Genomic DNA, 25,897 nt, shown 5'->3' with positions numbered 1-25,897 from the left:
TCCTTCCCTTTTGTCTTTCCTTCCTCCTCTTTCCTTTATCCTTCTCTTCCTTCCATCTCTTTCTTCATCCCTTCCTTCCTTCTTTTTATCTTTCCCTTCCTTCCATCCTTCCCTTTCACCCTTTCACCCTCCCTCCCTCCTTCCTTTCTTCCCTTTTGTCTTTGATTTCTTCCTCTCCCCTCTTTCCCTCTTTCTCCTTCCATTCCTTCCTCCCTTCCTCCTTCCCTTCCTTCTTTCCCTCACTGGGCAACCAGTGGCCCCCAAGTTAGAAAATTTGCCCGTGCCTGATCCAGGCCTTTAAGTTCCACTAACATAACTGTCTTTATGTACTTCATTTTTGAACAAAATATTAAAGCTTTTAGGTAGCTTGTTTTTTCAAAAGGAAGCAGTAGAAGAGAGGTATCTTTGCTAAGCCTTGGAAACTACTAAGTTAGCTTGGATAATTCTCATTTTCTCACAGCCTCAAAGGAAAGAAAGTTGGGCCTCTTTCAAACACGTTTTGATAAGAAAATACATGGTAGCACCACAATATACAAGCAGAAAGGTTCCTGAGTTTGGTTTGCGAATTTCACACACTATACAAAGTCAGCGACTTTTAAAGGCTTGAATGGCATGGATCAGAATGCATTAAAAGGTAAATCAAAAGAGCTAACAAGCTATTTTACACTGGCAAAAATTAGCAAAAAATTGCTAAAAACTGCACAAATGCCATGCAAACCAAAACAGATGCAGCAAATAATAACCGCACTCCCAAATAGTCTACCGTGTGTGTATTAAGATAAAAGTGGGCCACATTTTATATAATCTGATGATTACAAAACCTCATGCAATACAGATATTGATGTAGAAAGAATGCTGTGAGAGGAAATCACCTGCTTAAATAGCAACACAGAAGGAGACTGACATAAAATTAACAATAGGAGAAACAACTGAAAATTAAATACAAGTTGGCAGTGAAGCTCCGCAAAGCATGAACAAGAATTGGGCAGGACGGGATGACAAAGTTTGTAGACTTACATTTTTGTTTTTTCTTTAGTTAAGCTGAAACTTCTAGATTAAAAAAAGCCTCACATCATTGTCAAATATGCCATGGGTACAAAAAAGTTGGGTTCAGTGCCTTCAGAACTGAACAAATAAGGTCAAAATGCTGAAGTGATGAATTCCCATGGTTTCTAATTTCGATGCCATGTGGCTAATGTTCTAAAGCCTCAGAAAAATTCTTATACAAGGTTGTCCAGTCTACCTCCGTGACAATGTTATAAAAAGTACTTGTGCTTAGACAACTCCTGGTTTCACAGGTATAAATAATCATATAGTAGTACAGACAGGGCTGCGAGAGAGAGGATACATTCCCAAAGTTACAGACTTCCTATCTCAGAAGGAAAGTTAGTGCAACAGTTTGATGGAAGGTAAACCCTGTGCCCACTTGAAACTTTGTGTGTATGTGTGTGTTTGTTTTTATCCAGCGGGTCAGTATGAAATGACATTAACAGAATTTCTTAAACAGCACTAACCTGAGTGGTATACTAGAGATTGTACTGTCACTTATCTGGAATACTTGACCTAAAATTGAAATTTCTCTGCTGGGGATCATAATTTTCTCTAGTGCAGTGGTTCCCAACCTTTTTGGACCAGGGATCATTTTGACCAGGGACCATTTTGACCAGGGACCGATCGCTTTAACCGGGGACCGCTTTAACCAGGGACCGCTTTGACCATGGACCACTTTGAGCAGGGACCACTTTGAGCAGGGACCACTTTGAGCAGGGACCACTTGACCATGGACCAATTTGACCAGAGACCACTTGTCCAGCGACCATTTTGGCCAGGGACCACTTTATCCAGGGACCACTTTGACCAGGGACCATTTTGACCAGGGACCACTTTATCCAGGGACTGCTTTGACTAGGGATCGCTTTGACCAGGAACTGCTTTGACCAGGGACCACTTGACCAGGCACCACTTTGAGCAGGGACTACTTGGGCAGGGAGCATTTTGAGCAGGAAGCACTTTGACCAGGAAGCACTTGACCAGGGACCACCTTGACCAGGGACCACTTGACCAATGGCCTTTTTTACCAGGGATCACTCTCCAACCAAAAGGGTTATGAATCTGTTTTAGATTTGGCTATTTGGGGTGCTGATTCAGAAAATGGCATTGGATAGACCACATCAGCTCTAGTTTCAGATACAGAACATATATCATCCGGTAGTCACCATCCGCTCGTCCACAGAAAACCATATTTAATTAGCCTCAGCACTATAAAAGGGTTTTGTGAGACCAGTCGCTCTTGTTGCAATGGTGTAGTAAGAATGAGACAGCAGACCATATTTTAGTTCTTGCAGACCACTAGCGGTCCACGGACCAAATGCAGGGAACCACTGCTCTAGTGCCACTTTTGATATAGTGGAAGGCAATGGAGACAAGAGGGTTGTTTCTTTGGAGAAAGCAAATGGAACGCAGGATGACCCCAATATTTGCAGGGGATATATTCCTGACCTGTGCATGGATATGTAAAACTATTGGTAATCACAAACCCTATTCTAGTAAAGGCTATCCAGCCCAAGAATATCATAGAGTCATTTGGAACACCGAGAAAATATCTTGAGAGGTATATTTTGCAAGAAGATGACCATGATGGTGGACAGCAGGATGTAAATAATAACTTTATTTTTGTACCTTGCCTCCATCTTCCTAAAGGGACTTGAGGCGGCTTACATGGGAATGAGCCCAGTAAGTTAAAATATAACACATTTAAATACATAAACAGCATAAAACAAAATAAAAACAACATTATAACAAAATATAAAAGGAAGCATCAACCAACAAAAAATAAACCTACAATAATGATCAGTTTCTGGGCATGGTTGGGTGGACTGGTGCAAGTCAGTTGTGAGGATAGGGCTGGCAACAGCAGAGATAGAGGGCAATGTAAGACAGAGCAAAATAACTTTGGGTACAGAACAACAGTAAAGTGGTAGGACAAGATTTGTGAGTCCTAGCTGGGGCCAAGATTTAGGGGAATTGTCTAGTGAAAAGCACAGCGTAACATCCACATCTTTAGATCTTTGTGGATGATGGACAGGGTGGGTGCTAGTCTAATCTCTCTTGGGAGGGAGTTCCAGAGCTGGGGGGCCACCACCAAGAAGGGGATGAATGGGATGATTTAGTTTGCTGCATCTGATAAGGAGGGGTGTCTCTTGTTATCCATGCCTCGAGTGTGGCTTCTTCAAGGGTATTGTGGAAAACCTTGAAAGGCACCCTGCAATAACAGCGTGAGCTACAAAGCAGTCTGCATTTCCTAGCAACCTTTTGGAAATGCTTGGATAGATAACTGCATTTTTCTGAGCAAAATTAAACGCTGTCAACAGCTGTAAGAGCCGGCTTCAATCCCTAGCATTTTCGTGTCCGCTGTCTGAAAGCATGGAAAGCCGTTGTCCATCACGTAAGACAAGACTGAATGGGATGCATGAATGCTGTGGTTTAGATGGAAGCTCTCTTTAGAAAAAGAGTTTTATATCATAGTTAGCATAGTTTCATCTTACCAATGGGCTGAAATAGTATAGCAATGCCTGACAGCTGTATTGTATGATTATATCACACTGTCACAACTCCACACGGGAAAACGCTGAATCTGCTGACTACCTAATTGAACCTCGGTAGATACAAGTTTTGGAACCTTGAATTTTTTAAAAAATTGGTTGCTCTAAAATGGTTATAAGAAAAGTTCAACTTCGGGCCACATAAAAAAAGCTAATAATCTAAAATGCCAACAAAAGCCGGCTAGGTTGAAAGATATTTCCGTCAGGCTCCCCAAAGTGCCCCATAAAGAATGTGGGAAGTATTTCCACTAGGCATGGGCAATCCATGGTTCTAAATGGTTCTAAAGTATTTACAAAACTAAAGTTCTGGTGGTGAAAACTAGGGGGCGCTGGTGCTTTGCTTCTACGGTGTTGCTAAAGTTCTGGTGGTGAAAATTTAAGAAATCTAACAAAACTTTCGAAATTTATTTATAAATGGCAGTTCCTAATTGGTTCTGTCATAAAAATTGCCAATAACGAAATACAGCAACAACCATTTTTATTGATTGGCCAGTTGGCCTTATCAAAAACAAACAGTGCAAACACAATATACAACATACAGCATACGTGTGGTCCTATTAAAATAGAATACAAATATATAGGAATTTATCAACTTAAAACCAATGTAGCTTAGCCATAGATATATGCATCAACTATCCTCGTCTCCCCTACACTGCACCCCAATCTGATCTATGCACTCTGATCTCCTTTTAGCAGCTTTAAACAAATAAAGGGCAACTTGTGTTGTCAGAATGGGGTTAAAACCAGCCAACAAAAATGGGGTTTGAGCCGCTGTATAATAACGAAATAATAATGAAATGTTGAAATGTTTGTTCGAGTTCTGAAATTTTCACCACCAGAACTTTAACAACATTGTAGAAGCAAAGCACCGGTGCCCCCTAGTTTTCACCACCAAAACTTTAGTTTTTTAAGTACTTTAGAACCATTTGGAACCATGGATTGCCCATGTCTAATCCACTACACTTTGGGTTTATTTAGACCGACTCCCCCCCCCCCCCCCCACACACACACACACCATTTTCCTTCAGCTTTTTTCTCTGTGTGAGGATTTTGTTTTTTTGGGAAAGCTCAGTTGGAAGTTGATTTTCTGGAGAAGGTCCCAAGTTCCTATAGGCATACTTTTTCATGTTCTTGGTCTTGAAGTCTTTTCATTTCAACATGGTTGTTATCCATGGTTTTGTGCATCCGCATGAAATCTGGAACATTTTCCTCATGGGGTCATCCTGTAATTTCTTTTTAGATCCCAGCTGGGATAATAACAGGTGGTAGGGAAACTTGGGTGAAGGAAAGGTTTAGTAAATTCCCTTTGGCGTAGCATTTCATCAAATGTAATTGCCCCGTCTATCTGTTTTATATCTTCTCAACAGGAAAAAAAAAGCAGGCTGAATTGTGATGAAAAACAAAGCCCGGGTTACTCTCATGTCGAGTTAGTTCTGAAGCTTCTAACACATTCATTAAGAAAAGGAATCCCTTTACTACCTGGGAGTTAATAAACCTAAAGAGAAGCCCTCTTCATTGAATCAAACACTGTTCAAAGCCTGGGAGCCACAGGGCTTCACACATTATAAAATTCTCATTGCACCTCTTGAAACAGATGAGATAACACATTCTATGTTTGTGGGTATAGAGAGGAGCAGGACAAATTCATCTGTTCACTGCTTCAGCAGTGGAACTCTCTATCCCGAAGTGTGGTGGAGGCTCTCTCTATGGAGGCTTTTAAACAGAGGCTGGATGGCCATCTGTTGGGGGTGCTTTGAACACGATTGTCCTGCTTCTTGGCAGGGGGTTGGACTGGATGGCCCTCGAGGTCTCTTCCAACTCTATGATTCTATGATTCTAAGGATAACACACACTAAACACAGTATTATGACAATGAGAGTTAGAGCATTATCACACCATGTTGTTGGAGCACCCGGTGGCACAATGAGTTAAACCCTTGTGTGGCAGGACTGAAGACCGACAGGCTGGAGGATGAAATCCAGGGACAGCACAGATGAGCTCCCTCTGTCAGCTCCAGCTCCCTATGCAGGGATATGAGAGAAGCCTCCCACAACGATGATCAAACATCAAAACATATTTGCGTAATCTAGGATACTATATCTGTCATATGTGTGTGTGTGTGCATTATATCTATAGCTACGGCTTGATGGCTCTTTGTTAGGAGGGCTTTGGTTATGTATTCTTGCCCTGGGGAAGGGAGTTGGACTGGATGGCCTTAAGGCAGCATTTCTCAACCTGGGGGTCAGGACCCCTGCGGAGGCCAGAAAGGGGTGTCAGAGGAGTCACCAAAAACAGCAGAAAACACAGTATTTTCTGTTGGTCATCGGGGTTCTGTGTAGAAAGTTTGGTTCAATTCTATCGTTGGTGGGGTTCAGAATGCTCTTTGATTGTAGGTGAACTATAAATCCCATTAACTACAACTCCCAAATGTCAAAGTCTATTTCCCCCAAACTCCATCTGTGTTCATATTTGGGCATATGGAGTATTCGTGCCAAGTTTGGTCCAGATCCATCATTGTTTGAGTCCACAGTGCTCTCTGGGTGTAGGTGAACTATAACTCTAAAACTCAAGGTCAATGACCACCAAACCCGTCTACTGTTTTCTACATGGGTCTTGGAAGTCCCGTGGACCAAGTTTCGTTCAATTCTATCATTAGTGGAGTTCAGAATGCTCTTTGATTGTAGGTGAACTATGAATCCCAGCAATTACAACTCCCAAATGAAAAAACCAACTTTTTTGAGTGATGGTCACTCATTGGGTTGTTAGGCATATTCTGTCCAAATTTGGTGTCAATTCATCCAGTGGTTTTTGAGTTAGGTTAATCCCACAAACGAACATTACATTTTTATTTCTATAGATTCCTGTTTGTTATTAAGTCTTGGGCTGCCTGGTGACACAGCAGGTTAAACAGCTGAGCTGCTGAATTTGCTGACTAAGGTTGGTGGCTCATATCTGGGGAGCAGGGTGAGCTCCCACTGTTAGCCCCAGCTTTTGCCAACCTAGCAGTTCGAAAACATGCAAATGTGAGTAGATCAATAGGTACCGCTTCTGCGGGAAGGTAACAGCTCTCCATGCAGTCATGACCTTGGAGGTGTCTATGGAGAATACCAGCTCTTTGGCATAGAAATGGAGATGAGTACCACCCTCAGAGTTGGACACAACTAGACTTAATGCCAGGTGAAAACCTTTACCTTTACCTTACCACAAAATATTGCTCTCCGTGCATTATTACATTGCAGAGTTATTGAAAATGTTTTGAGTTTTTTTCAGTCCTAGAAATAATGTTTATGATTCCTTTTTCCTACAGTGATTCAGTAACAAGTTCGTTTGTGGATATGTTAGAGCGCTTTCCTCCATAATCAGTGTTATAACAATAGGCTTTGATGCTGTACTTTCAAAACCTGAGGCAGGTGAACAAAAATACTGCAAAAATGTTGTATATTTTCACAAAAGTCTTTTGAGAGTTGGAATATATATGCAAATGGGAGGTTAAAAGGACCACACCTGCATACCTCAACTGTACAATAAAGTGTGCATTTTGAAAAAAATAAAATTGAAAAAACAAAGCAGGCCAAAACGCCTTAGGATTCGGCATATCTGTTCCTCCTTTGAAATCTCTCCCTCTCTGCCTCTCTCCCTGCTTTGCAGGTTCTCTTTTTCGGGATGAGTTTGACTTGGCCATTCTCCAGCTGCAGGAGAACAACCGCCTGGAAATCTTGAAGCGGAAGTGGTGGGAGGGAGGGCAGTGCCCCAAAGAAGAGGACCACCGAGCAAAAGGTAAAGTTCACAACTTTCTTCCTAATGTTGAGTTGGAAGTGTGGGAGACCAGGGTTCAAATCCCCGCGTGGCCATGGAAATCCGCTGGATGACCTCAGGCAGGAAAATCACATTAAAAGCACTGCCAACAGATGCCCATCCAGCCTCTGCTTAAATGCCTCCAAAGAGGGAGTCTCCCACTACACTCCAGGGCAGAGAGTTCCTCTCACAGTGAGGAAGTTCTTCCTAATGTTCAGATGGAATCTCCTTTCTTTCCTGTAGCCATTGTTCCATTGCATCCTCATCTCCAAGGCAGCAGAAAACAAGCTTGCTCCCTCCTCCCTATGACTTACCTTCATCTCTTGATTCATGGCCCTCATCATGTCTCCTGATTGTGATCCCCAGGTTTTGCCAGTCAGCTTTCGTATGATATTGTTTCTAGCACCCACTTTTTGCTTGATATTCAGGCAGTGCTTCTTGTAGGTCAGAGCACGGTCCAGAGTGACTCCCAGGTATTTGGGTGTGCTGCAATGCTCCAGTGGGATTACCTCAAAAGCAAAAGCATGGTCCTTACTGTTCCAACACATGATGGCGACTGAACTTGTGTTCAACCACCTCAAAGCTCCTTGCTTGAGCAGTAATGGCATGATCATCAGCATAGATGAAGCTCTCTGTCCCTTCTGGCAGTGGCTGGTCATTTGTGTAAATGTTGAACATGGATGGAGGAAGCACGCTCCCCTGAGGCAGGTCGTTCTTCTGTTTCCGCCATCTGCTTCTCTGGCCCTGGAACTCAACAAAAAAGCTCCTGTTTTGTAGCAGGTTTCCTATGAGGCGGGTGAGGTGGTCGTCCTTTGTGATACTATACATTTTTCTCAGGAAGAGGCGGTGGTTTACAGTATCATAAGCTGCTGACAGGTATTTGAAGACAGCTCCTAGCACGTCAACGACTTAAATCAAGAAATAGTTTTCTAAGGTCTACAGAGACACTCGCTGGAACACCCCAGCAAGCGAGAGTCCAAAAGTGGCAGGCTCAAACCCAGAACCTCAATCAATGGCTGATACCAAATGAGAGACTCCCCCCTGGGCACACAGAAAACAGGGCGACTTGGAAGGCACTGAACAGACTGCGCTCTGGCACCACAAGATGCAGAGCCAACCTTAAGAAATGGGGCTACAAAGTGGAATCCATGACACTTTGTGGAGAAAAGCAAACCACTGACCACCTGCTGCAATGCAACCTGAGCCCTGCCACATGCACAATGGAGGACCTCCTTGCGGCAACACCAGAGGCACTCCAAGTGGCCAGCTACTGGTCAAAGGACATTTAATCAACTACCAAGCTTGCAAACTTTGTTTTGTCTTGTTTGTTTGTTTTGTTAATGTAATACAGCTGTCTGGTTGCTCCTGATACGATAAATAAATAAATATCATGTCTCCTCTCAGCCTTCCCTTCTGCAGGCTAAACATGCCCAGTCTTTAAGCCGCTCCTCATAGGGCTTGTTCTCCAGCTTGTTCTTTCAGCTTATCAAGCACCAAGGGGGGAGGGGCTTTTCAGCCTCAAATGAGGGCTGAAAAACTAAGCTTATACTTGATTATATACAGTATTTGTTGCACACAGTCCAGATTGGACTACTGTAATGCGCTCTACGTGGGACTGCCCTTGAAAACGGCTCAGAAATTTCAGTTGGTCCAACGGGCGGCGGCCAGGTTGTTAACTGGTGTTCCTTGCAGGTAGCGGTCAACCATCCTGTTTAAGGAGCTCCACTGGCTGCTGTTCATTTTCTGGTCCCAATTCAAGGTGCAGGTTCTTACCTACAAAGCCCTGAATGGTTTGGGACCCGCCTACCTGCGTGACCGCAATTCTGTATACAAACCTACATGATCTCTTCGATCATCTGGAGAGGCCCTGCTCGCGCTCCCACCCATCGCAGGCGCGATGGTGGGGACGAGAGAGAGGGCCTTCTCAGTGGTAGCCCCTCAACTCTGGAACTCGCTCCCCAAGGACATCAGGCATGCCCCCCAACTCTGACAGTCTTTAGGAGGAGCTTGAAAACGTGGTTGTTCCAGTGCACCTTCCCAGAATAATGAACCCTCAGCATTATGTCCTCTAAATGCATTTACACTGATTTAGGATTGCTTGTATGCTTTCACCAACGCCCCATCTCCTACCTTGTTCATGCCTAGCATTATTTTAAAACTTTAATTGTGTTGTATTACTGTTATTGTTATTGCTTTTTTGTTGATGAGTTTTATTTTAATTGTTTATTGTTGTTGTTATTGCTTGTATTGATGTATTGTGGGCTCGGCCTCATGTAAGCCGCACCGAGTCCCTTGGGGAGATGGTAGCGGGGTACAAATAAAGTTTTTTTATTATTATTATTGCTGATAAGTACACGAGTTCCAGGACTGGTTCACCTTTCCAACACAAGGAGTTTACAATATCCTCAGATCTAGCGATATTTTTTCTCTTAATAATCAGAAGAGAAAGCCAAGTCAGCGGCTGCTGTACCTCATGCTGTGTGTTCTTGCCTGGGGCAAAGAGAATGGAAACAATCAGATGACAAATATTGGAGGCATATGGAGGGCAAATGGACTTCTAATGAACGTCCACCACATTTTTAGCAGAAAATAGATCACTTGAGGGATGGCATCCAAATCCTGAGGTCCTTTAAAAGGCAATGGAGACTGGTAGCTAATGATCCAATCTTTTAAAAAAACTGTGAGAAGTGGGAAAGCAAACAACCCAGACTCTAATAATAAACCTCTGGAAGTAAAGGGCAAGACCTTCTGGGAGAGACATGCAAATCGCCAGAAAAGACTTTGAAGCTGACATCTGAGGACTGGCAACCACTGCAGCCAAAAACAAATAGTTTCAAACAAAAACTTACTGATGGTCACTCAAACTTTTAAAAATATTTCTTTTCTTTGGAGACTGAAAATTAAGGGAAGGGCTTTGACCACAACAAGCTCATGGAGCACAAAGCAAGCTGTGGCCTTGCTTCATGTTTCTTTGGGAAATCGAGCATGAAGACAATGCTGCAAGACAATACTGAACATCTGGCAAATAATCTTCGCTCTGCTTTGGGATCTTGCAGGTCGAAAGAAAGACCGGGACATATGGAAACGGTATGGGCTGCAAAAAATTAATTTTGAGCATTGAGATGAGAGTCTGTGGGGAAAATGAAGTTTTAGAAAGACATTTGAATCAGGAAATAATTCTGTGTCTCCCCACACCTGGGCCAAAAATTTGAAACTGGTGAGATGGGGTCAGAAAACAAGGGAATTGAAGCTGATACCATCTTGCTCCTCTCATCAAGTTCTTGGAGTCTTTCATCTCAATGCAAAATCTTATATCAGGAACTCTTGAGATGATAGATAGATAGATAGATAGATAGATAGATAGATAGATGTAATGTTCGTTTGTGCAATTGACATAACTCAAAAACCACTGGACGAATTGACACCAAATTTGGACAGCATACACCTAACAACCCAATGTATGTCCTTCACTCAAAAAATATTGATTTTGTCACTTGGGAGTTGTAGTTGCTGGGATTTATAGTTCACCTCCAATCATTCTGAACTCCACCAACGATGAAATTGAACCAAACGTGGCATAAGGACTCCCATAAACAACAGAAAACATTAGAAGGGTTTGGTGGGCATTGATCTTGAGTTTGGGAGTTGTAGTTCACCTACATCCAGAAAGCACTGTGGACTAAAACGATGGGTCTGGACCAAACTTGGCATGAATATTCCATATGCCCAAATATGAACACAGATGGAGTTTGGGGGAAATAGACCATGACATTTGGGAGTTGTAGTTACTGGGATTTATAGTTCACCTACAATCAAAGAGCATTCTGAACCCCACCAATAACAGAATTGGGGCAAACTTCCTACACAGAACCCCCATGACCAACAGAAAATACTTAAGACCATCCAGTCCAACTCCTTTCACCAGGTCAAGAAAACGTAATCAAAGCCCTCCTGACAAAGAGCCATCCAGCCATAGATATAGATATATATGATTCACACACAGAGAGATATAGTATCATAGATTTGAAAGAAACCTCTAAAGAAGAACAATTATATGTTGCATCTTCCAGGGTGAGCAAACCAGACAATCTCCACATCAACACTGACAAAAAACAAGAAATACTGTTTACCCAGAAGCATCAACACATTACATATATTAGAAACCAACACTTTCTCATTACTTTATTTTCCAAATCACCAGACTGGGCCACAGAAACACATGGCAGGGGACAGCTAGTATATATATATATATATATTCTTTTAAAGCTATTTTCAGCCATTTGGTGTGGCTTCCAGGCTGGTTTCTTGTTGAGACAGGATTGCATTACAGAAGCATTTTTGAGTGCCTCCCTGGCCAACGTTGGCCGTCCAGAGACTTGTGAGAGCACTAATTGCTTTATCTTGACATCTTCAACATATAACTGAGCTTCAAAGGGACAAAAATAAACTGATAAATTATGAAATAGTTACCACCGACAGAGAGAGAAAGAACAGAGTAGGAGGATAGCATCGAGGGACCTGTCTGTCATTCACTGAGGAGTAGAGAGGAAGAGAGCAGGCTCTGACAAATCCCAGGCAGCCAAAGCATCAGGTGGGCCAATTCTCATGCAAACAAGGGGGTCCAACCTGTAGCTTAGCATTTCTCAACCTGGGGGTCGCCCCCCTGGGGGAGGGGGGTTACGAGGGAGGTGTCAGAGGGGTTGCCAGATACCATCAGAACACACAGTATTTTCTGTTGGTCATGGGGGTCATGGGGGTTCTGTGTGGGAAGTTTGGCCCAATTCTATTGCTGATGGAGTTCAGAATGCTCTTTGATTGTAGGTGAACTATAAAACCCAGCAACTACAACTCCCAAATGTCAAGGTTGCGAGGGGCTGTCGGAAGAGTTGCAAGGGGTTGTCAGAAGGGTTGCAAGGTGTCGGAGGGGTTGCAAGGGGGTGTCGGAGGGGTTGCCAATGACCATCAGAAAACATAATCTCTTCTGTTGGTCATGGGGGTTCTGTGTGGGAAGTTTGACCCAATTCTATCATTGGTGGGGTTTGATTGTAGGTGAACTATAAATCCTAGCAACTACAACTCCCAAATGTCATGGTCTATTTTTCCCTAATTCCACCAGTGTTCACATTTTGGCATATTGAGTATTCAAGCCAAATTTGGTCTAGATCCATGATTGTTTGAGTCCACAGTGTTCTCTGGATGTAGGTGAACTATAACTCCAAAACTCAAGGTCAATGCCTACAAACCCTTCCAGTACTTTCTGTTGGTCATGGGAGTTCTGTGTGCCAAGTTTGGTTCAATTCCATCATTGGTGGAGTTCAGAATGTTCTTTAATTGTAGGTTAACTATAAATCCTAGCAACTACAACTCCCAAATGACAAAATAAATCCCCCTAACCCCACCAGTATTCAAATTTGGGTGTATTGGGTATTTGTGCCAAATTTGTTCCATTAAATAAAAGTACAGCCTGCATATCAGATATTTACATTATGATTTATAACAGTAGCAAAATTACAATTATGAAGTAGCAACGAAAATAATGTTATGGTTGGGGGTCACCACAATGTGAGGAACTGCATTGGAAGGTTGAGAAACACTGCTGTAGATCCATGCAGTGGCATCACTGTAGGGTGCGGAGCACACTGGGGAATGACACCAAAATGACTGCCTATCAAATGTTGTGCATTGTTTCAGCAGGAGCTCATTATTATAAAGGGCACTGAAAAAAGAATGACAAAGGACGACACAGTGATGCAAACATCTAGCTCTTTAAAAATAAAACAGCAGGTCAATGATTTGCAGAGTGTCATGCAAATTCCTCACAGCAGACTACTGAGTAGTGGGGCAGAGCATAAAAAGCCCCTTCCCACTCAAGGCAGCTGGACTGGATGATACTGTCCAAGCACAGTGGTGGCAGAGAAGAATGATTTCTTTGCTGCCCTCAAGTGCACCACACAGGTTTTTCAATGGGCTGCGGCCTCTCTTCAATTGTCCACCATTGATGCATCCATTCATTTCATTACTAGCTTGGCTCCATTCCATGGAAGAGGGCATCTACTGAATGTCAAAGGCTTTTTTTCCATAGGCAATAGCAGATATTTGAAGGATAGTAAATAGAAGGGTCATGCTCAACCTCAAAGAAGTGATGGAACAAAGCAGGCAAAGAAGACACCGAGAAAACCTGAACATCTTTTTATAGCTCTGCCACTGACTTAAGCCATGGCTTACATCAATCTGAGTTCTTCTCTGCTTTCATCTTCAGTGTTTTTCTCCATGAAAGAAAAGAAATCAACACAAAGGGTGATTTATATCAAGTCAAAATCTTGGTTAGGGGTTTTTACTCTCAATAGCCATCGTTGTATGCCATTAGTCCGGATGGAAAAGTTGCTGTGCCCCTTGTGTTAATCCTGCTAAGGTCCTGGTCCCATTGCTGTCTCCCTTATCTTTAATTTGCATGCTGATGTATGCTTCTTTCTTTTTGCAATGTTTTTAATGACTTGGCCCAGGCAAGGTAGTGGTAATAAAACAAGCAAGACTACCATTATCTCATTTTCTTGCATTTATTCCATCTTCTGTTCTTCAGGTATATCTGTAGAGAAAAATTATTTGTGAGATGATTTAAAAAGAACAATTCTTTTGACCATTTGAACATACATATTGGAAATGCATCTTTGCTGGCTTGCTGTTGCTTGGCAACCAACATCACATAACCATCTTTTTAGTCCCTGATTTGATATGTTGGATTATTGAAGCCATAGCTCTCATACAAACTTTCCTGCTATGTACAGGAATATAAGTAAGGTCCTGTTCCCACAAACAGTAAATTGCACGAAGAGTGGGGTTAAAAGAAATTTCAGACTTCTGTGACTTTTTACCTTCATTGTCTATATGTATTACAGTGTTTGTATATGTATATACAACATATATGATACTATGATAAGGTGTGTGTTCTGCATGACTGAGGATTTAGGTTCAATCCAAACCATTACTACTTAATTATTCTTAGGAAAAGTCAAAAAGTATCTTTTCAAAAGGTAAGACTAAAGTCTGGATCCAATTCAGGTTCAATGGAAGGGGGTTGAATGAACATCTAAATCAGCCATGGGAAAACTTTCTAACTTGGGGGCTGCATGCTAGCACTCCCTACTAAAATGACTGGCTGCCTGGTGATGGAAGGAAAGAGAGAAGGAAGAAATGACGAAAGGGAGAGAGGGAAGGATGGAAGGAGAAAGAGGGAGAGAGGGAGGAAGGGTGGGAGGTAAGGAGGAAGGAAGGAAAGAGAGAAGGAAGGAAAGACAAAAGGAAAGGAAGGACAAAAGGGTGGAAGGCAAGGCAGGGCAGGGCAGGGCAGGAAGGGAGGGATGGAGGGAGGGAGAAAATAGGAAGGACAAAAGAGTGGAAGGGAATGGAGGAAGGGAGAAAGAAGGAGGAAAGGAGGAAAGATAGAAGAAAGGAAAGACAAAAGGGAAGGAAGGAAGTGAAGTAGGAAGGAAAGAGAAGGAAGGAAGGATGAAAGGGTGGAAGGGAATGGAGGCAGGGGGGAGAAGGAAGGAAAGACAAACAGGAAGGGAGGGAGGAAGGAGAAAGAGGGAGAGAGGGAGGAAGTTTGGGAGGTAAGGAGGAAGGAAAGAGAGAAGGATGGAAAGACAAAAGGAAAGGAAGGACAAAAGTGTGGAAGGGAAGGATGGATGGATGGGAGAGAGGGAGAAAGAGAAGAAAGGATGAAAGAGCAGAAGGGAATGGAGGGAGGGAGGGAGAAAGAGCAAGGGAGGAAAGATAGAAGAAAGGAAAATCAAAAGAGAAGGAAGGAAGTGAAGGAGGAAAGAAGGAAAGAGAAGGAAGGGAGGATGAAAGGGTGGAAGGGAATGGAGGGAAATGAGAAGGAAGGAAAGACAAACAGGAAGGGAGGGAGGGAGGGAGGAGAAAGAGGGAAACAGATGGGGAAAGACGGAAACAGAGGGGAAAGAGGGAAGGAAGGAAAGGTGGATGAAAGTGTGGAATGGAAGGAAAGAGGGAGGGAAGGGAAAGAGGAAGGAAAGAGAGCAGGAAAGAAGGATAGGATGTTGAGAGAGAGGAGGGCCTTAGAAAAGAGCCCAAGTGGCCCCTGGGCCTGGGTTTGCCCATACTTGATTTAAATCCTTACAAATTATCTTGCTGCATTAATGTCGTCCCCCCCCCCCCTTTTGGTGTTTTGTTTTGGCAGGTCTCGGGATGGAAAATATAGGTGGAATCTTTGTGGTTCTGATATGTGGTTTAATCGTAGCGATTTTTATGGCAATGCTGGAGTTTTTATGGAACCTCCGCCACTCTGAACACTCCGAGGTAAGTCTTTATTAGAAGTGTACAGTCTAGTATTTTGTCAGATATAATACACAAGTGATGCTACCTTAATGTTATTGTAGAAGAACAATCTAATACCTTCCATTAGGAAATTGTCATGTTAACACTGGGCCATAACTAAAAACCCAAGCCATCTCGTATCATGGTAGAATTCAGAATATGACTGTGAAGTCTCTGGATGCAATCATACGATATGTCCTCTCTCTAAAATGTAATGTCCTATGACATGTTTTGTGTGTGTATGTATCTGCCTTGAAGTCGCCTGTCAACTTATGCTGACTCCATGAATTTCATGGAGTTTTCTCATGCAAGGAATACTAGTCTTTAGTGAGCATTAAAATAACATTTTAATGCTGGAACACTCTGACAGTCTGCATTTAAGTCATCCTGTATATCATTTTTAAACATTCATAGACTAAAGATCCTATTGGTTATTTCCCACTAGAATACAGCAATGAGTCAAGATATGGTTAAATTTAATTAACTAAATCTATATGGCCTTGGTGGGAGTTTAGTGACAGCTTGTTTCATGTGTATATACAGAGAAGTTAGTTCTGAGCTATGGCTTCCCAGTACTGGTGGAAATATTTGTGTGTAAGAGACTATACATTGTAAAATGTCCTAGATTAACGACTGAAGCAATCAAAGCAAAAATGTCAGGTCACACGTAGCAACCATGATGCCTACCTAATTCCAGATCTCTTTAAACGCAACATCTACAGAGGAATAGCTAAATCATTTATACAGTACTTCCCTTGTTTTAAACAAAAACATGTTGCTTTAAAAAGATATACTTACCACATCAGCTGTATCTTTGCCACCTATCAGATTTAGATAATATCTTTACCACCTTGAATTGGCTAATAATGACTTTAGTTCTGTCTGGGTTTTTTAAATCAAGGGTGGTTACCTGTGGTTCTCCAAATTTTGTTGGAGTGTATCTGACAAAGTCTCTAGAGCAGTGGTTCTCAACCTGTGGGTCCCCAGATGTTCTGGCCTTCCAACTCCCAGAAATCCTAACAACTGATAAACTGGCTAGGATTTCTGGGTATTGTAGGTGTGCTGTCGCGAGCTGGGCCTATAGCAATTGGCTTTTGAACAGGACGTGCTCTTTGTGCCCAGCGGGAAGCCGGGGTGCCTCGGATGAGAGGCCCTATGGGTTTTTCTATACAAAGTCTTTAGAAGCTTAAAAGTTTAACAAAGTTCTTTCTTATTGCTTAGGTCTTCAACAAACAATCTTAGATCTTCAACAAATCAAACAAATGCTTTTTAACTTGACTACAATGGACAGGCAACTTGCTTGGAGAACTATTTCTTTCCTTTACGAGGAAAACCCTTTTTGACCCTTTCCTGATCAATCTGATTTCTAGGCTTTGCTGGTGTGGGCCCTACTCCCGGCTCCAAATTGCTTCTTGGGTACCCGAGTAGACCTGCCAGCCAAGGCTCTGAAGAATTTCCAGCTGGAGTCCTTAGGATTTTTCCAACAAAAGTTGTAGGTCCGTTTCTCCAACCCCAACAAGGGTTGTGCTGTAAAGCTGTTTCTCTTAAAAACTTTTCTTTAGAGACTGTTCTTAAAGCTGTGAGGCTGTAAATTCCCCAGCCAGAGTTTTTGGGACTGTTTCTCCCCGGACTTTGTAAGAAACGAAGCTTCTCTACAGGTAGAAAACTTTCATGTCCTGTAGCTGAGCTTCCAACTGTAAGACTGAACTAAAATGGTTCCCTTTCCCTCCTGAACCTGGAAAAAAGGACGGAACTAAAACTTAACGATGATAGACAGGTGGCCAGCCCCATGACTGCAGCCCAGCAGGAACCATCTAACTGTAAAATGCATGGCCAGAACAAGCACATGCAAACGCTCAAAGAACGAACGGGAGTTTGGAGCTCCTGGTACAGCTGTACCAGCATAGTAGGCCAAAATACCTGGGGACCCATAGGCTGAGAACCACTGCTCTAGAGAAACAACTGTAGTTGCAAACCCCAAACATTTGGAGGGCCACACATTGCTCACTTCTACGTTAAATAAATAAAAACATCCACTCGATGTTAAATAAATAAAAACATTCACTGGATGTCACAATCTCAGTTATAAGTTCTGAATTATGCATCCATAATGGAAACAATCCTTTAGATGTTACCAAATCCCTGAAGTAAAGAGATGGGAATGTCAGTCTGCTGTGTCTCCTTTGACAGGAGAATAGACCCCTGTTACTTGCAGGAATGGCTGTCCAGTAAGCTATGTAACTAAGGTAAAGGGGATCTTTTGGTTGGTTCCGGAAACCCCTGTGGAAACCAACATTCATAGATACTCCAGTTCCCTTATAGACAATAGCATAGAAAATGGCAAAATCATGGTTCTCTTTTTGGATTTTTTTTTACATATTTTCAATCACGGGATGATTGAATCTGTGGATGCAGAGTCTGTGGATACAGAGGACTGGCTGCAATTACATAGTTAATAGCTAAACTAGAATATTGGCCATTTTCTTCAAGCTGACTGACTTTAAAACCAATCTTATAACCAATTATTTTATGATTCTCCTGCACAAAGGGTTCAAAAATAGCAAACAAAAGTGGGACAAAGAAGAGAAAAATTCTTTGTCCCATTTTTCAAAAGAAATGTCTTAAAAACTCCATCATTCACCACAGCGATTGCCTCCAGATATGAAGAAAAATGAATATAGCATTCTAATGAATGTTGGGCTGAAAGCCATTCTAATTAATGTTACTTTCAGACATTGCCAGTTCAAATGATCAAATGCTTACTCTGCATCAACTGCAAGATACTTTTTCTCCTATTGTATGACAACCATTAATGTGTTAACTATTAAATGACTCCTTTGCATAAAACCTGTGTACATATTTGTACTATACTTTTGCATACTTAAGAATAGCTTTAGATTTCATAGGAAACTCAAAATGAAAATGCTGCACAAATAACAGACTGCAGTTGACGTTGTGTGGTCTACCTTTTGATGAAAATCACAAATAATACCCTTGTCTTAAAACTTGTAATAGCCAGGGAGTATAGTGCCAGATTCTTCCTTATTACGAGCCGCCGGTGGCACAATGGGTTAAGCCTTTGTGCTGGCAGGACTGATGACCGACAGGTTGGAGGTTCAAATCCAAGGAGAGTGCAGATGAGCTCCCTCTGTCAGCTCCAGCTCCCTATGAGAGAAGCCTCCCACAAGGATGATAAAACATCAAAAACATCCGGGCATCCCCTGAGCAACATCCTTGCCGACGGCCAATTCTCTCACAACAGGAGCGACTTGCAGTTTCTCAAGTCACTCCTGACACACACGCACAAAATTCCTTATTATGGCTGAACCCGTAAAATAGATCAGAATAAAGAGTGGCTGCAAATCAGATGGGTAAATGTTTTGCAAACATTTACCCATCTGATTTGCAGCCACTCTTTATTCTGATCTATTTTACGGGTTCTAACTTCCATAAATATTACTAGGCAACTTGTTGGTTATTCCCAACCAGAGTAGATCCATTCAATCAGTTGCTAAAGTATGAGTCAGTGCATAGATAAATCCCATTAATTCAGTGAGTCTAGTAAACCAATATGATTTTAGTCCATGGTGTGTGGAAGTACCTGAAGAAACCAAGTGTATCAACAACACTTTATTACAGTCTATGACCAGCACAATTATACCATTGTATTTTGGTGGCCATGTATTATCAAACTTGCACAACATGTGGTCCCCAGGCTGCTTGTGGCTCGCACTAGTCATTGGTACAGCCCACAGAGTGCCAGCGCCACCTCAACTCCTTAGTGTCACCACAACTCCAAAATGACTTGAAGGCCCACAACAACAACAACAATCCTCAGTAATTATTAATTATACCTTACTTGGAGGAGCCCCCAGTGGCGCAGTGGGTTAAACCCCTGTGCCAGCAGGACTGAAGACCAACACATCACAGGTTCAAATCTGGGAAGAGTGTGGATGAGCTCCCTCTATCAGCTCTAGCTCCTTATGCAGGGACATGAGAGAAGCCTCTCGCAAACATGGTAAAAACATCAAAACATCTGGGCAATATTCTTACAGACGGCCCATTCTCTTACACCAGAAGCGACTTGCAGTTTCTCAAGTCGCTCCTGACACAACAAAAAAAATCTTACTTGGAAAGTGAGTTGCTAAAAACCGATCTGTGATCCTAAAGTCTTAGCGTATTTAATTTTGCTCCCTTACTAATGCCACGCTGTGCAGGCCTGCTCCATATGTAACATGGAGGTGCTGTCAGCAGAATCCTTTCACAACCATAATCAGTTGAAAACCAGCCTTTTTTCCCCCCACTTGAAATGCTGCTGCACCCTTCTAAATGATTGTGTTAGAATGACTATGAGATTATAAAACTAAGGACTAAGGGCAGATGAAGCTGATCTACAATAAGGTCAGTGCCTATTCAAGAAAATTTGGCCTTATCCTGAAGACGATTTATTTGCCTTGAGTTGTCATACTTACTGTTACTTGAGTCATATTAATCCAAAGGGTTATTTTTAAAACCACTAAAAATTAAAGATGTTCCGCTATGGTGCATCAGTGGGAATGAGCATGAAAGACTAAGCACTTTGAGTAATCTTTCTGGAGTTTCACGCACACACACAGCTACACAGAAAAAAACACATGTTCCCAAAATATTTGCTAGATACTGCCGGCTGGGGTCTGTAAACCTAACAGATGTAAGCCCATGTAATTCACCATACTAATGGAGATTTAGGAAAACAGGCATTAAAATGGAAGCTGTGTGATGTTTGCAAATGTATCCAGGACAGAATAAAATAGGGAATTGCTCACCAGGGGCTGTCTATTATTTAAGTCACCAAGACCCCCAAGTGACTTGGAATCACTGATTTTTATTGCATCGCCATCTGAGCACAAATGTATTTAAGAAAAGTACTTTTAATTGAATCAGTTCGGGTATTTTATAAAGCAGTTCAAAAAACTGGTGCCAGTACTATATAGAAGACTGCTTTATTCTGTATCTAAGACAAACCTGGTTATGTTGCAACTTGCAGCGTGGAATCTATATATATAAATTTGTTAGGGGCATCCAACGAGGAAACAAAACTCAAAAAAACCCCAACGAAACTTAACCAAAATTCCCATGCCCATAACACAACCCACAAGGTACAAACATATCTACTCAAAATGAAAAACAACACAACAACACACTCACAAAACGGCAAAACAACAAAACTCAAAAATCCCCCAACGAAACTTAACCAAAATCCCTGTGCCCATAACACAACCCACAAGGTACAAACATATCTACTCAAAATGAAAAACAACACAACAACACACTCACAAAACGGCAAAACAACAAAACTCAAAAATCCCCCAACGAAACTTAACCAAAATCCCCATGCCCATAACATAACCCACAAGGTACAAACATACCTACTCAAAATGAAAAACAACACAACAACACACTCACAAAACGGCAAAACAACAAAACTCAAAAATCCCCCAACGAAACTTAACCGAAATCCCCGTGCCCATAACACAACCCACAAGGTACAAACATATCTTCTCAAAATGAAAAACAACACAACAACACACTCACAAAACGGCAAAACAACAAAACTCAAAAATCCCCCAACGAAACTTAACCAAAATCCCCATGCCCATAACACAACCCACAAGGTACAAACATATCTACTCAAAATGAAAAACAACACAACAACACACTCACAAAACGGCAAAACAACAAAACTCAAAAATCCCCCAACGAAACTTAACCAAAATCCCCATGCCCATAACATAACCCACAAGGTACAAACATACCTACTCAAAATGAAAAACAACACAACAACACACTCACAAAACGGCAAAACAACAAAACTCAAAAATCCCCCAACGAAACTTAACCAAAATCCCCATGCCCATAACATAACCCACAAGGTACAAACATACCTACTCAAAATGAAAAACAACACAACAACACACTCACAAAACGGCAAAACAACAAAACTCAAAAATCCCCCAACGAAACTTAACCGAAATCCCCGTGCCCATAACACAACCCACAAGGTACAAACATATCTACTCAAAATGAAAAACAACACAACAACACACTCACAAAACGGCAAAACAACAAAACTCAAAAATCCCCCAACGAAACTTAACCAAAATTCCTATGCCCATAACACAACCCACAAGGTACAAACATATCTACTCAAAATGAAAAACAACACACTCACAAAACGGCAAAACAACTGAGCATGCGCATTGGCGCCCAGCCGCAAGTTCCATCGCGCGCGCACATGGCCTTCCGGCCAACGTTCCCTCTGCGGAAACCATGCCCACTCCAAGCCCCGCCGCGCCGCTTTCCCCAAACACACACACCCCCTGCCGCACACACACACGCAACCCCACGCTCCATCACTCCCCCCGCCGCCGCACACACACACGCAACCCCACGCTCCATCACTCCCCTGCCCCAATCTTACCTCCTTTTACTTCAGGCCACCTCCAAACCCCACCCCACCCCTTCCCACCCTGTCAAAATCTAGGAAAGACAGGAAGGAAGGAAAGAAGGAAGAAAGAGAAAGGGAGGTAAAGAAAAAGGGGGAAGGAAGGAAAGTTAGAGGAAGAAGAAAAGGAAAGAAAAGGAAAGATGGAAGGAAAGAAAAGAGAGACAGCAGAAGAGAAAGAAAAAGGGGGAAGGAAGGAAAGAGATAGAGAAAGAAGAGGAGAAGGAAAGATGGGAAGGAAGGAAGGAAGGAAGGAAGGAAGGAGGGAGGGAGGGAGGGAGGGAGGGAGGGAGGGAGGGAGGGAGGGAAAGAAGGAGAGAAAGAGGGAAGATTGGCCACAGCAACACGTGGCGGGTAAAGGTTGTTATTTCTATGATTATTATGATGCTATTATTCCTATGAGACCCTTTTAGGGGGAATGGGAGAAGTGTCAGGTCCCAGAGGCAATGCATTGCATTATTGTTATTGTTATGATGGTGGTGAAATAAAAGGAAATAAAAAGTGAAAGAAGGAAGCAAACAGGGAGGGAAGAAAGGCAAAGGAAGAAAGGGGGAGGGAATGAAGGAAAGAGAGAAGGATGAAACCAAGTAGTGAAAGAAGGAAAGAAAGAAAGAGGTAGAGAAGGAAGAAAGGAGAGAAAGGGGGAGGAAAAGGGGGAAGGAATAGGTAGGGACCTCTCTTTCATAATAGTCCAGATATCGACCTCAACTTTGATAAGTTTTACTATAGGCCACAGCAACGCGTGGCAGGGCACAGCTAGTATATATATATATCCTTCCTAAAGGTGATTTGGTTAAACGAGTAAGTAAAAAGTAAAGGATTCCCCTGACGTTAAGTCTAGTCGTGCCAGACTCTAGGGAGTGGTGCTCATCTCAATTTCTAAGCCAAAGAGCCAGTGCTGTCTGTAGACACCACCTTGGTCATGTGGCCGGCATGACTGCATGGAGCGCTGTTACCTTCCTGCTAAGTGGTACCTATTGACCTACGCACATTTGCATGTTTTTGAACTGGCAGAAGCTGGGCATAACTGTGGGAGCTCGCCCCACTCCCCGGATTCTAACAACCAACCTTTTGGTCAGCAAGTTCAGCAACTCAGCGGTTTAACTTGCTGTGCGACTGGGGGGGGCACAAATGAGTAAGAGATAGTTATGAATCAGGTAGTCATTGGATTCAATATTATCTTAACTATTTTATTCACCAGGCAGCCTTAGACAAACCTCTCTATCTCGGGTGCAAGTAATGTAGTGCAGAAATTATAATGTGGAAAAATAGCATAGAAGTTCAAACTAGAATTATTTTGCCTGACAGAATCTAGTTTTCGTCTTGCAAGATTTGGCAGGGAGGGAAAGGGCTATGGAAGAGCATTCAGGTCAGACACAGATTCAGAGTACAGCCTCCAACACTGCTGAGGTTTATCATGGAAGGTAGTCATCTGAAGATGGTGCAGGTAAGATGGAAAGATGAATGAGAAAGTTTACCAATGTCAGAGGAAACAAAATGGAAAATCTAGTGACACCTCATACAAGCAGGATTTAGCACAGCAGGTTAACCACCAGCTGCAGTAAATCTTGCCAAGTGAAAGGTTGACAGTTCGAAGCCGGGTCAGGGTGAGCTCCTGACCTTCAGCCCAGCTTCCCTGCCCACCTAGTGGATTGAAAACAGCAATGTGAGTAGATGAATAGGAATCACATTAAGCGGGGAGGTATTTTAGGCATGGGGTTTTGGAAGAAAGTTTATGAACAGAGAAAAGTCTTCAGCAAGGAGATGGAGCGATGCACCTACCTATGGCCGGAACTAAAAGATGCCAAATGATGAGGGGGGGGGGGGGGGAGGCCTAAATATACCTCTATCTGTTGTTTGTCATGTCATTGTATAATCGGGATTGAACGTTTGCCGTATATGTGTTCTGCGATCCGCCCTGAGTCTGGATCAGGTGAGAAGGGTGAAATATAAGCACTATAAATAAATAAATAAATAAATAAAGATCTGAAACAGATGAAAGAGATTTCCAAATGTAACTTCCTGCCTCTTGCCCTACGCTAGGTGTCCGTGTGCCAGGAGATGGTGACAGAGTTGCGTAGCATCATTCTCTGCAAGGACAGTTTCCATCCCCGTCGGAGGCGAGGCGGGATTATACGGACTCGCCCCGTTTTACAGGAAGAACGGAGAGCCCGCACCACCACCACACTCAGCAACGGCAAACTCTGCGGTGGAGGAGACCCCGATCAGCTGGCACAGAGACTTGCACAAGAAGCCGCCCTGGTTGCTCGTGGCTGCACGCACATCCGAGTATGTCCGGAATGCCGGAGGTTCCAAGGTCTCCGGCTCCGGCCAGGACCAGATTCTCCCATGCAGAGTGACGAGAGCTTGGAATGGGAGAAGGTTACAAACAGCAGTGAACCGGAGTAACGCAGTGGGGATGTGGAGAAAAAGAAGACGCTAATGTTCCATTTTACAGAACATGAGACTTGTACACAGTGTTGAACTATTTTTAAATTAATAAAGCAGCTTCCCAGCTTTTCAAGAGCAAATCGAAGCTTAAGGCTGGGGGCTGAGCCCAATGGGAGCGTTTTGTTATCTGTCTTATATGAAAGAGAATCTAACCTACCTACTTCCTGAAGCACCAGGAAAGCTTCTTTGTCAAGCTGGGGTGGGGGATGCTCTCAATGATTTGCCTCTAAAATGTGAGGTATAAGGTATGAAAAAGACAAGCCGCGTCCTCCAAGGAAAAATCACCAGAATTACAAAGACCCCTAGACTAAGAGAGGAGAAATTACTATTTCATGAACATCTCCAAACAGGGCAGAAGTATTTTCTTTTGAAATAAAGGGGGAGTGGCAATCTATTTTAGATAAAAACCTAGATTCTGCACACAGTTATCAGTTTCAGTGAGAAGGGGACGAAGGATTTGCCTCTATGCAGGCCAGCAAGGAAAATCCAATTTAAAAGTTCCAAAATACAGGTTGAGCACCTCTTATCTGGAATTCCCAAATCCATAAAAGTGGTTTCAAAAGGCACATGTAGGTACTAGCAATGGTGGTGGTCAGCTTTCGGCCACCAGCAGAGGGGGTTAGAATTTAACCATCTCAAGTTGTCAACTTCTGAAAGCCGGAATCTCGTCACTACTGTTAAGAAGAGACACTCCCACACAATTATGCATTCACTATGTGTGCCATCCTTTTCAAAACAAACAAAAAATACTAACAGGTTGAATAGTCATCTCTGACATCTTGTGTTAACATCTTTGCTATAAAATGAGGGTCACTCCATTATGTATCTTGACAGCCAATGAGGAGAATCAATTCCAAACTGATGCTTTGCTATTTTCCATGGGAAAGGCTCATTTCCCGATTGACAATTCTATGCAATTTCTAACTATACAAAACAAGAGCAAAAAATCACAAAAGAGGTAGCAAACAAACACAGGTCAAAAATATCTGCTTCTTGTGGGGTTGGCTTGTTTGTTTTTTTTAATTGAAATGAAATCATCCTTCTATAAATATAGGATTTTCCCTTTCTACATAGAAATACCCAGAGTCCCAATTCATAAGTACTGGAGCATGTTTAAGGATTACTTCTATTCCACATTGAAATGGTTTTGTATTGGTCACAGTCTAAAACAGTGGTTCTCAACTTGTGGGTCCCCAGATGTTTTAGCCTGCAACTCCCAGAAATCCTA

General features: G+C 42.5%; 1 protein-coding gene across 2 annotated transcripts in view; it reads left to right on the top strand.

The window, feature by feature from the left end:
* Nucleotides 1-24,784, top strand: part of GRIK4 (glutamate ionotropic receptor kainate type subunit 4) — a 759,832-nt gene extending 735,048 nt beyond the window's left edge. Inside the window, exons 18-20 of one of the 2 annotated variants that reach the window (XM_060787230.2) lie at nt 7,251-7,379; nt 15,598-15,716; nt 24,262-24,784. In XM_060787230.2, the coding sequence (XP_060643213.2) occupies nt 7,251-7,379; nt 15,598-15,716; nt 24,262-24,627 (614 nt within the window). In that variant the 3' untranslated portion in view covers nt 24,628-24,784. Of the gene's footprint in view, nt 1-7,250; nt 7,380-15,597; nt 15,717-24,261 lie in introns of those variants that run through there. The other variant, XR_009632086.2, reaches the window with a different exon arrangement.
* The last annotated feature ends 1,113 nt before the right edge of the window (nt 24,785-25,897 follow it).

Source organism: Anolis sagrei, chromosome 7 (assembly GCF_037176765.1).
Source record: "Anolis sagrei isolate rAnoSag1 chromosome 7, rAnoSag1.mat, whole genome shotgun sequence".
NCBI lineage: Eukaryota > Metazoa > Chordata > Lepidosauria > Squamata > Dactyloidae > Anolis > Anolis sagrei.
This window is presented reverse-complemented; position numbering and strand designations above follow the sequence as displayed.